General features: G+C 45.4%; 1 protein-coding gene across 2 annotated transcripts in view; it reads right to left on the reverse strand.

Annotated features, from left to right (window-relative positions):
* Positions 1-2: 2 nt before the first annotated feature.
* chrm2a (cholinergic receptor, muscarinic 2a) overlaps positions 3-12879 on the reverse strand; it is a 51332-nt gene continuing 38455 nt past the window's right edge. For both annotated transcript variants that reach the window (XM_049009719.1, XM_049009720.1), the window contains exon 2: positions 3-2740. In XM_049009719.1, coding sequence (XP_048865676.1) covers positions 1176-2672 — 1497 coding nt within the window. In that variant the 5' untranslated portion in view covers positions 2673-2740 and the 3' untranslated portion in view covers positions 3-1175. The remainder of the gene's footprint in view (positions 2741-12879) is intronic.

Below are 12879 nucleotides of genomic sequence, written 5' to 3' on the forward strand. Positions count from 1 at the left end.
AAACATGCCTAATGTGCACACCTGCAGATAGATTCCCAGAACATTCCTCTCAACACGCAGATGCATTCTGTACTGCAGCTGGCTGCGTGACTCAAGATGTGATTCTTATAGCGGGGAATTTCAAAGCCCAGTACAGACCCAATCCATGAATGCTCAGTTGGGTCCAATCAATACATCCAGTGTTAAGCAGAATTAATTTCGGTCTATTGTACGTAGTACCTATCTAGCTTAGGACACAGATGTTATTTTTGATATAATTTATAACCTCGACACCATTGATTGTACTTAGCATTAACCAAAAGATCCACCCCGGTGGCATGATTTTGATAGCATCTTTAAGTTCTTTTTTAGGGAGAGTTTCGGCACAGAGAGAGTGATTTCCTGTCACAGATTGCACAGCTGAGAATGGAACTCCTCTCCTGAAAGAGGAAATTTGGGGGGGGTGTTATCTTGCTGTCACTGGTGGTCCCCGTGACGGATGTGACTGAGCCATCCCTGGAGGTGTTTGGGGGCACTTCAGCATAAATACTGTATGGCCCCCCCTTTCTATTGTGCTGTCAAGCGGCCCGATGGTACATCACAGGAAGTGTTCAATGCACTCTGTCTCCCCGCTTGCCCTGGCGCTTGGTACAGTCCTCAATCACTCATGCACACGTAGAGGCTTTCAGGCACGCGCAGACATCCAGGCGTGCCCGCAATGTATATTTACAGTTATGTACATGTATGTACAGGTGTATCGTTTTATGCTGAATTACAAACACAGGGTTTGTATATCCAATCAGCCCTATTTTCCCATAGAATGTATGGATTTCGCAGTGCAGAAGTTCCCTCTCAGATTCCTAGGAGCACAACCTACACTGTCTGCCTTCACCTCTTAGCCTCCCTTCCAATCTGTGTCACTGGGCCTGTGTATATTGTCAGTCTTCATGTCAGAGTATGTCATATTTCATAGTGTTTTTCAGATTTTATATGTTTGTTTACACAAAGGCCAGTTTCCACCCAGTTCCAAGACGACTTGTTTACCCTATTACATCATTCCCGGATCTTCTGTGCACTGTAGTAGAAGAGCAGCAATGCGTGACTCCTCACCTGGTTAGGATTGCATGTCTGTAAAGTGCTACAACAGGTTATATAAATTAAAAATAGAAAAGAAAATGTCACATATGTGTCTATATTCATCTAGCCGACCTAATGTTTTTGTACTGGCAGAGCAAGAGATGTTTGAAGGTCTTTTTGAAGGTGACGTTGCAGAGAGCATAGCAGGCGGGGTTGATGGTGCTGTTGATGTAGCACAACCAGTAACCGATGGTCCATACTGTGTTGGGTATGCAGCTGGAGCAGAACGTGTTGATGAGCACCATGACATTGTAGGGTGTCCAAGTGACCACGAAGGCCACCAGGATGGCCATGATGGTCCGTGTGACCTTCTTCTCCCTCGATGGTGCTGTCTTCTTTTTCTTGGGAGGCTGCTTGGTCATCTTGACGATCTTCTGGGCCACCAGGTTCTGCTTCTCTGCCCCAGGGACAATCTCCACAGTGGTACTGGAGGCAGCATAGCAGTCCCCCTTTGGCGACTTGGTCACGATCTTGATGCAAGTGAGTTTGGAGCCGCCGGTCTTGACCCGGTGACGGCTGGGGGGTTGACTTGGGCTGGTGTGGCAGTTCTTTTTCGGCAGCACCTTCTCGTCATCTTTAAGGTTGGAGGCTCCGGCACTGACCGATGAGGATTCGTTGGAGCTCTCCTTCTCCTCTGTGGTAGGTGCACAGTTGTCCGTTGGGGCGTTTTCCCCCTCTCCCTCCCCTTCTCCACCAGACGTGGATTGGGCTTTGCCATTCTGCAGTTTGTTGTTGAGACGGCCACCTACGTCACATGCCTCCTGGTTCTCGTTCCGGCTGGTGTCGTCGGCCATGACATTGTTGTTGTTGGGCTTACTGGCATGACTCTGCACCTGACTGGGGTACTCTTCCTGGTTGGCACCTGTAGGCTTATGATTGTCTTTCTTCACACGGCTCTTGCTCGCCCTGGAGATCTGCCAGTACAGGACCATCATGGTGATGACCGGTAGGTAGAATGCGGCAATGGCTGTGCCAAAGGTCACAGCGGCATTGGAGAAAAACTGAATGTAGCAGTCCCGCTCAGGTACAGTCCGACCACCGACGATGAACTGCCAGAAAAGGATGGCTGGAGCCCACAGGATGAAAGACAGGACCCAGGCTGCTGCAATCATCATTCCTGCCATCTTGGTGGTCCTTTTCACTGGGTAGCTGAGCGGCTTGGTGACACAGAAGTATCTGTCAAAACTGATAATGAGCAGGTTCATGACTGAGGCGTTGCTTACGACGTAGTCCAAAGCTAGCCACAGGTCACAGACCACCGGCCCCAATGGCCAGTAGCCAATCACAATGTAGACTGTGTACAGATTCATAGAGCAAAGCCCGATGATCAGGTCTGCACAGGCCAGGCTGAAAAGGAAATAATTGTTGACGGTCTGTAGACTCCTGTTGACTTTAATGGAGAGCATGACCAAGATGTTGCCAGTCACGGTGACCAGGCTCAGAGATCCGGCCACCAGGACAATAAATACCACCTCCACCGTCTTATATGGACTCTCCGGAACCAGGGAGTCTGTGGTATTCCCTTCAGAACCATTGAAGTATGTAGAGTTTTGCATTTTTATTTCATTGGGTCTTGAGTATCTTTCTGCAGATAGCTGGAAACAGGACTCAGAAGCATCTACGCCTGGAAAGAAAACAAAAGAATATTCACGTGAAGTTTTTATATAATTTCTATGTGAAATAAGTATATAAAAAAATAACAGTTGAGTGTAAAACGCAATTTTAGAATTTTATATGTTTACTTTAATTGCATACTCATTTTGTAGTCAACCTAAAAAATATGGGTGGACACAATTTTTTATGTGGTCAGGATAATCACCAATCTCAGATTCCTGGGAAAAAAAAAACACCTCTTCAGATTCATATTCAGCCTGGTTGTGAGATGCATTGCAGTAGTTTAGGGGTCACCTTGCAGTGCTTTGTAGCTCCCATGGTCATACATGAAGTACACATTCCCATGTGTCCTCAGACGTTGCCTCACTGAGTCACCCTTTTGCTCCGATTAGGAACAATCCTGACAGGTAATTCAGTTACCGACAGAGGCGGCCCAGACCTGGCTGTTGGCAGAAGCTTTCAGCTACTGGCACACGTCCCACTCTGCCTTTGAAACGGCAGGTCACTTGGAGAGCCATGGCACAAGACAGTATGGACAAAAACAACGACAGCACTTCTGTTTCCATGTCAGCATCACATCGGCCCGGCACAGAGTATGCTAATGTCTGTGCACTCCCACATGTACATCTCTGGTCACGTGTGTTTGTGCATGTGCGTGTTAGCAGCAGTATGTGTTTGTTTGCACGTCTGTCAATGCCAGGGCTTATGCTAACCCCAACAGTCCACTTTTCAGCAGAAGGATAGAGCCTCTCGGCCCCGATAATCTCCAGGGTAGCCGTGCCCCAGTTTCCATGTGCTTCTGGGCCCTGTTTAATAATCCAGATAGCATAGATGGACCGTGTTCCATCTTGATTCCTCCTTCTCACACTCTCGGAAGCATAGTCGAGTTTTGCTGGTGCCCTTGATTACAGCTCCCGCATTTCCATCTTGCAATTTGGGGGCATGTCCTCTAGCTCCTAAGCACTTGACCACTGGCACTGCAGTCCCCAGCAAACATACCCGTGTGAGGTATATTTGGACCTGAGGAACTGCCTTTTAAAAATGTGATGGTTCACTCTTGTAACCATGTTTCTCCTCCTATCTCAGCCTTATCAATGCTGCCAAACAAACAAAATGGAAATGAATGTCGCATTTTTTTTCGCGATGCCATACAGTAACAGAATTTTCAAGCATGCTGCTTTTTTGATGTTATGACAGCCTTCATCTGCAGCTGATAAACGCCCCCCCCCCCCCTCCCCAGCACCCCTCCATTGCAACTTGCATCACAGCTGCTGTCCAGGTGCGTCATAACACATTATATCCACGGACGTGCCTTCGTGGCCTTGAAGAGTCCTGTGATTAACAGGGGCTGCTGCATGTAATTTCGTCATTAGGAGAGGGGCTGGCTAATGGGCAGCTAATGAGTGGTAAATTGCACAGGGGCCCTAGGGGAAACATCCGCTAATGCTAGGCTGGCTTGCGGCAGCTAACGGTCCTTACCGAGGACCTCAGTTGATGGCTTGGGTGCCGTTTATGGAAACAGAGCTGGCAGACACGCTCGCCGGAGGCTAGGAGTGTGACCCGCGAAGTAAGCCTTGTCACTATCAAACAGACAGACAGGCAGGCAGGTGGCACTTCCCCAAAATGCTAATGTCGTATGGAAAGTCCGCGCCCGGTGCATGTTTGTGTGCTTACGGCCTTCGCAGTCCAAAACTGACTGGCGCACAGAGAGTCCAAGAGGCATCGTACACAAGCGCCAGGCCCATGGGGCTCCTCAGTTGACCCAGATGCCACCGAGATTAAGGTTAGTGTCCTCCTTGGTGATGTGAGTCTCCTGAGACACGAATACGTGCTGGGCGGCAGTCGCCCACACTGCAAGACGCATCACCTCATCAGCTGGACTCCTCTCCTGCACTGCTGTGCAGATCATCATGACTAATAGCCAGCAGCTGACAGGAATGGCCACCCTCTCTGCCCTCGATACTACTTGGCATGTAATGGCCGGGGGGGGGGGGTTATAAAAGACAAAATACATTTACAAATAAAACAATAAATGCGGAGAAGTAATTTGAAACAAATTGCACCAAGAAGAGAATCTCAAATCCTCATTTAAACAGCTCATCTGAAATGTCCATAATGACATCACACATGCTGCAAAAATGCCATTGTCCTAAATTTAAGTCTAGACTGAAAATGTTTTTTTCCACCCTTTCCCAGTTTTGACCTGATATCGGTGAGGACGCTGACAGTAGGTTGCTGCCAGACGAAGAAGTAGGATTGTTATGTTGTATCATGTTCAAGATTTTGTTCATTTTACTCCAAAATCATTTCCCAGCAGAAATTCCCAACCCAATACCTGATTAATACGGCGATATATCTAATGAAGAGCTACACAGTGTAAAATGTCTTCTGCCCAAGTTTCACCAGTAATAATGCAGTCTGCTAAATCTGCATTGTACTTATCCAGCTCGATATATATCTGCCATACTCTGTGATTGTTATGTAGAGTCATTCAATTAACATACCATCTAGGGGCATAAGAGGGGTCATAATTCATACAGAGGGGCCACACTTATCATTAGCCAATGATATTCACTCAAACAACTCCCCCATGCCTCCCCCATGCCTCTTAGGACTCTGGACACCAGGTTCTTCCCCATATATCAGCCTCTATTAAGTAGCTTCACTTAATGATGACATTACATCTTTTTCTATCTATTCCATTCTATACTTTTCAAAAAAAAAAAAAAAAATAATAATGTGCCGAATGGCATAATGCCCGCATTTGTCTACATTTGTCCCCAAATGAAAAATTGCACATTTTATTTGTGTTGTTAGATGAGCTGTAATTGTGAGTGTGAAAATTACGGTTGGGCCACTGAACAGACCCACAGGACACATGGACTGGAAGACGGAACAGGGAGATCTTATGATCATCCTTGGGATATTTCAGGCAGGCGAACCGAGAAACTGACAAAGCACCGCTGTGACTCTCTGATTTAATTGAGCCATCCATGAAGCCACTGCACCCCCACTCCCCATCATAAAGTGAAGAGTAGCTTTTAATATATTTTAACATATTTTAGCCTTTTTTGTCAATGTTTCACAACACTCTTCGGTTATTTTTATTGACAGACATCCCAAATAGCAAAAATTCCCATTAGATATTAACAATGGGTCTTTTTTTCTTGTGTTATATGCAGAGTCGCATATAGACTTAAATAAGAATTATTAAACAATAATTTCAAAACTCAGACCAATTAAAATCTTAACGCAACTGTGGCGTGATTCTGGAATCTTGCACTTTGCTGAGATGCCCTCCTGCAGTTGGATCCCGTCTTTAATTAGCGCCCAGTGTCTCCCCGCGCGCCGCCTCTGATCTGCGTGCTGTAGTGAAGGCGAACGGAAAGTTGTGATCCTTGGCTGACGAGCACATTGCATTCTCGCCCTCTCCCATTAAAATATGCCATTATCAAGTGAGAAACACATTAGTGGTTACGTCTGGTGGGGGGGGGGGGGGCACGGCCGAGGGCCCGCATGATTGCCAGACTCGCCTTGTGATTCTCTGACACTAATGGTGGAATGCAGATAGAGTCAAGTACCGGTAAGATATCCTCTGACCGTCTTCTTAAAGTTTGAAATTTATTCAATTTAAAATTACGAAGCAAAGAGGAGTCTGAAAAAAAACCAATTCAGGTCACAGTACCTCTTTTCGGATATTTTACGCAACACGGTGACAAGTAACATTTTTGGATGAATTCCTAGCTCATATATATGTGCCATTGGTACAGTAGCAATAATTTTCACTTCTTTGTTTTTAAAGCCTTTAACAGGTGAGTACTGGCCACAGTGCTGCATAGGTGTGTGGAAAAGCTGAAACTATTTTTGGTAGCTGTTTTATCAACTGTTTTTTTTTTTTTTTTATTTTTCTTAAAAATCATCATCACAAAGTGAACTGCATGTTACCCTGTGAATTCTCACCTCTGCGTGGTCTAATTATCGAGGATAATTATTATAGAGATTTCTCCGCATTTTTACAAATTGGCAGGGAGTTTGGCTGGCTAGTAAATATAAGTTTACTCTGTTAAAATTGCTAAAAAAGTCGAGGTTATGGGTATTTTTATATAAAACAATAAATCATCTCAAAAATCAATCAAAAAGTATTGCTTTTTCAAGAGAAAAGGTCGGTAAACACAGGGAAATAAACAGTAGCTTTGTTATCGGCAGCAAAAGTAACAGGCAGTGTACGTGCTCTGGATTCACCCGCATCATACTCAGCAAGGCCTCTGAGAGTCTGACTTTCTCATCTTTCCTAGCTATTAAAATTAAAACACAATTGGGACGTGGTGACATTTCTCTAACTTTTCTGGATCAGGGGCCGTAGCAGTTCCAGCTCCTTGGATTTGAGCGCTCGACCTTCCGGGCTCATCCGCAACTATAGTTCATTTTGTCCACAGTCTGCCTGTAATCGTGGCTAAATATGGAATTCCCATTGATGGCGCAATCTGAAAATTTTATCCAAATAACTAGTTAACTACTTGAAACATACAGTACATTTTCAAACACCCTTAGCTATGGTAAGTGGGAGGCAAGTGGTTCAGCTGGCTAAGTCTTGTGATCGAATGACTACTTGTCCGAGCCCCGGCCTCAGCAGAACAGTCACCTGTCTGTGGGCCCTTGAGCAAGGCCCTTAACCCGTTGGCTGACCCTTTGGTGTGTCCCTCAAACTTATTCTTACCTCCTTGTATGTCTCATAGAGAGCAAAATTCCACAGGCAAAAATAAGCATTCCAATGGACCTGCAAATGGCAAACAAAGGATCATTTCATAACCTTACACCCCTCCCCATGTGGAAAAAAGGACTGTGAAGTGAACTTCAGTTGAGAGTTCTAGGTAACCTAGATTCCTTGGCTGAGCTTAAACTAAAGGGGTATAAGGGTGGAGGAGTGTCTTTGTTCCTGTAGTAACACCAAAGCAGCTCTTTAGATTAGAAGTCCACCATCGATCTTTCTTCCAACCACTTACATGGCACAGGGTCACACTGAGCCTGGTAACAGAGGACAGGGGACACCCTGAGTGGGATGCCGGCTCATCGCAGGGCACAAGTGTACACTCTACCCGAGACATGTGCAATTTAGAGACACCAGTTCACCTAAATGCATGTTTTTACGACTATGGAAGGAAACCCCCTGTAACGCAAGGAGAACATGCAACCTTCAAACGTGCAGAGAAATAAAGGACGAGGTTGAAGCACCTGGCCCTGGAGATGTGAGGCGGCAGTGCTGCCCGATGTGTCACCCTGGAATCTGCCATCATTGACTGAAATGCCCGACACTGAAACGCCAGTCACAATATCGCACCACTCACTGAATGCTGCACACTTTTCAGACTCTCAGTCTAGACAGGCCCTTGCATTTAGCTAACTTAGACGTGACCCAGTTCGCTTGTTCGTTTATTTCACGGTTCCCTTTTATTCAGGCAGTTTGGCGGACGGCATCTCCGCGTTCTTTATAAACTTCACCGACACTGAGACAACAGGAGGCTTCCCAGACACCCCTGAACGCTTGAAGAAAGGCACAATTAGCAGCATCTAGCCTGCCTGAGCGCCACGACCCCTAGTCCTGCCTAGCGCTCCCTACATATGACTGTCCTCCTTCTTTCGCTACGTCGCGAAACGCATCTCCTCTGATATATGGCTCGCGCGCCGCTTCACGCTCTATTGATGGAATGCTGTGGTGCTCATTAAGATGCAGAAGATAGTGGGAATTGGGGGGGGTGAAGAAGAGGAGTGAGAAGAATCGAGATAAAGAATGTGCTCCTGGGATTCGTTCTGCTTCATTGTTTCGGCATTTTCAGACATTTGAATCAGCTTTTCTGCCTCTTTTTTCCTCACCTTTCTGTTGCAGTCATCTAAACTGAGTGTAGCAACAAAGACAACCCAAGGTGTCCTTGAAGAGGCTTTCATTCTTACTCAGACGCATGCTGCATGCTCTCCTTTGGTTTTCTCCCATGCTTTGGTCTTCATGGCTTTTGAGAAGCTGCCATCTAGTGCAGCTAGGTGCCTCCCATTACTCTGTTCCACCGTTTGCCAGATAGCAAGTCTGGGAATACTTTACTTAAAACATGATACGTTATAGATACCTTCATAATGCATTATAATGCATTCATACAGTATTACAATAGTATATAACTATTTATAAGGAGGCATAACACATTATAGCCATGTGAATTATGTATTATGAATTCTTTATGAAGTTCTCATCTATAATGCAAGATATATACTTTCATGATGGATTATAATGTTCAGTATAATTATAATCCGTTACAATTACTGCAAAAAAAGTATATATGTAATTAAATGACAGTTACTAATCAGTATCTTGGTGATTACAAATGTGTTTTGGTAATAAAACAATTATATATAGAATACAGCATTAATTTTGTTGCTTTGCACAGAAATTCCTTCTTTTGACATACTTCCTAACAACGTAGGTCAACTAAGCCATTGGGACAAATTTGACTTTTCAGATTTATTGCCTAGTTTAAAACATTTCTTAGGAAAGTAATCTAAAAATATCAAATGTAGTAAGTTACATTACTTATTGCAGGATAACTAGTGTAACCTTACATTTCGAAGGTTCGGACCTTCCCAATATTGGCGCTCAAAGACGACAGCCTTCTTAAGCAAACACTTTAGGATGTGATTCTATTTCCCTGCCAATGGGTGGGGTTAGTGGAGGGGCAACTGGGAATTATGCTCTTGGATTTAATGGTGTATAAGGGCAGTTCTGTCGCCCAGTTTAAGACCTTGCAATGCGCCTCTAAGTTAAAGCATTGCATAAATACACACTTGACAGTCTTCCAAGCATTCAAACGGAATGGTGTCTTAAATGATGCAAGCCTGTTGGATTAAAATGTGATTCAAACATCATGCCCCCCCCCCATGAGTGAATCTCCATCACGGCACAGCATTGCCCCTGCCCTTTAATTCAGACCCACATGTGATGGACTAGCATCACATCAGCGGCAACTTCAACGGCAATCAACAGCGCGTTCAGTTTCTCATCATCAGTGCTTCAGCGCAATCGGTCTCTCATGGTGACTTCATACTGCGACGCCGCTGAATGGGAACGGAATGACGCTTTACAATCATCGCTCGTTTTGCTCGGCCCTCGGCTTCCACGAAAGGGTTTAATAGCCACAGTTTATGTATTGATGACAGAACTCGAGAGCCCATGAGCTGAGGGGAGCAAACGCCAATCATGGGTCTCTGACCTGCCAACTTTATTGCACAATGGAAATCTACGAGCATAAATTTTGACTTCACATTTTCCTATTAACCTATTGTGGCCAGTCAGTGTAGTTAAAGGGCTAATCTCACTAACCAGCGCACATAGTCTTCATATGTCTCAGCCTGGCCATTTATTCTTGAGAAAGAACAAACTAGTCCAATTATCTTCCGGTCCCAATTAAAGAGCCTTCCCAGTTCACTAGGCATGTGTTTCATATATATTCCATACATATTCATACATATTGAATGCTCAGGCATTTCTCCTCTACTGCCTTCTACTGCTTAAATGTGAGAGGTACACTCAGCAGGATATCCTTCCACAATAGTGCCTCTTTAATTAGCCAGTCATGACTGACTTTGGTCCTCAGATATGAGGAGCTATTAAGGGAACGATGACAGGGAAGCAGTCCTCCTGATGGAGAAATGTATACTTCTGTGTAGAATGTACACCCTTGGTACAGCATTGGTACGGCCATGGGTGTACATTAAGGAGGGTTACAACCACCACAATAATCAAAACTAGCCAATACAACCCTCTGAACCCCCTTAAATGGGTGGAGACCTCAACCCCGCCTCCCAATGCTCAACCCAAAGTTATGCCCTTGGGTACAGTGTAGCCACGTACTGCGTACCATCGCCTATGCCATAGCCTAACGTGCATCCAATCAGGCTACAGCACAGAGTACGGGGATACCAACGGCGTAGATTCTAGGCAAGACTATAACTCAGCCTTTAGGTGGCACCACTGAGCAATGTGAATCTCACTGGACAGCAGAAAGGCTCTGCAAGAGTTGCAGTGATACAGCTTTCAGCTCACATTATAATTACTGCCTGATTTGCATCTTAAACAGCAGGAGAGGTGATTTACTCTGCAAATAATTACATTATTAGAGCAAATAAGGCTTAGGTAAAGGTGCCAGGTTTTTAGCACTGACCAGCAACCAATAATAATAAACAAAAAACAAGATTTGTTGACAGTGCCCTTTATTGTGGCCTGTGCAGTTAATGACAGAGCTGTAAGTCAAGACCCGAGGAACGTATTTTTTTGCTAATTCGTCATCAAGTTCGAAAAAAGCAATACCTCGGCACTTCTGAAAGCTGGTTGTGAAGGCTGTGGTCTAGGTTTCATTATCGCTCTATTGAAAGTGACAGTTTTTGACAAGATGAGATTGCAACTCAAAAGACTGATGTAAGCCCACCTGAAATGGGTGAAATGTTCACATATATGTCTGTATCATTTGTGTGAGAAACCTTTGGTTGGCTCTGCTATAACATCATCAGCCTATCATTGACATGTTAGGACACCCAGGTCATATACCATTCGGCGCGACCTCAATCATATGTACCCTTACCTGACTTTCTTACTCAGTCTGTGCTTATTGCTTGGAGGTGCCCCGAAGGCAGGACTTCCACTCCAACCTGATCTGCCTTAGCTGCCGCAATGTGTGGAAGGGTCGTGCCCTCCAGAGGCCCCCTGTCCCATTACACTAACTCCTCATGGCAGCTTGCCGGGGGGGGGACTTGTGGTGGAGATGTGCTTTGGTGCGGATTCAAGGGCATGTTGGATGGTATCCCTGTGTGGCCGCCACGTGTCCTTGTAAAGCTTTGATTCTACAAAGTCGTGGCACGTTCTACCGCCCCAGTGGGAAAGAGCACCTGGTTCAAAACAATTGTTTTTTTTCCCCCTGCGTTTTGATTGGCTGTTGGCGTCCACGTGTTATAGCTGTCGGATCCATAATTATGACAAGTATGGTTCAAACCTCGGGAGGGCCACAGCAGTCCTGGAATTGTTTTGTTTTTCTTGTGCTTCTCCTCATGTGCTACTGCCAAACTGGCTCTTTTGTTTGCTGTGTCTAAAAAATCCATCTCACCCCCCCCCCCCCCCCAAAAAAAAATCTCTATCCCTGCCCACCCACACGTCACGTGCCTGTCTTTGCTATTGCACCTGGAGTAGGAATTACAGATATATAGCAGCATATGTCGTTCCTGATAAAGATAAAAGGTGTCTACCAAGGAAACGAATAATGTTACAGTGAATACCGCTTTCAAAGGGCTACGCAGCAAACAGGACGGTTAATGTTAGCTCCCTTGGGGGTTGCTCTGCTTCAAGGACGCAAAGGATCCTCCACTGTGGTGGAGTGGTCACATCTGCCACTTGCTAGGCTCATCACGACGGCAGACCGGCGCGGCTGTTAAACAGTGGGAAAGACGCAGCCCATGGCGTCAATTGCATTGGAGCTGCAAGGGGATTTGGAGACGAGTTTAGTGTAAAATTAACTCTCTTTTCAGGACTAAGGGATTAAAATGGACTAATCGGATTGAAAAAACAACCAAATGCAACTGAAATGCCGAAGAGAGGATCTCGGGGAATTGCAATCCCTTGATGTATAAATCACACATATTTCAAAAGTGGCTCATTAGAGGAGGACATTTTCCCCCATATCTTTTTATTTTATGTCCTAGAGAAGTTGGCCTTGAGCATCTTTAAGCCTAGTAAACAAACAGACATAGAGGTCATGACCAAGAGAAGCTCTCGTATCTCACACTGCAGGTGTAATTGGCCTCGCTTGGCGCGTGGCACACCAACGACGTGTCGACTGCTCGACGAGTCTCCCACGTGCCAAGGGTATTCGGAACACAGGGGCGTCACGTGATTGGCTGATTCCACGTCTCCATCGCACCCCAAAAACCCCGTTACCCCCGACCATGGAAGCCGTGTCTCCTCAGCTAGCCGAAAATGTGCGGGAGACAGGCGAACGAGATAACGGACCTGACAAGTGTTGGGGGATTTATGGAGTTTGCCTAGTCAAGCAGAGAATCGGAATGAGCCTGACAGGAAAACGAAGGGATTTTAAAAGGCCGAAGAAAAAAGAGAAAACA

The sequence above is a fragment of the Brienomyrus brachyistius genome, chromosome 3 (assembly GCF_023856365.1).
Source record: "Brienomyrus brachyistius isolate T26 chromosome 3, BBRACH_0.4, whole genome shotgun sequence".
Lineage (NCBI taxonomy): Eukaryota > Metazoa > Chordata > Actinopteri > Osteoglossiformes > Mormyridae > Brienomyrus > Brienomyrus brachyistius.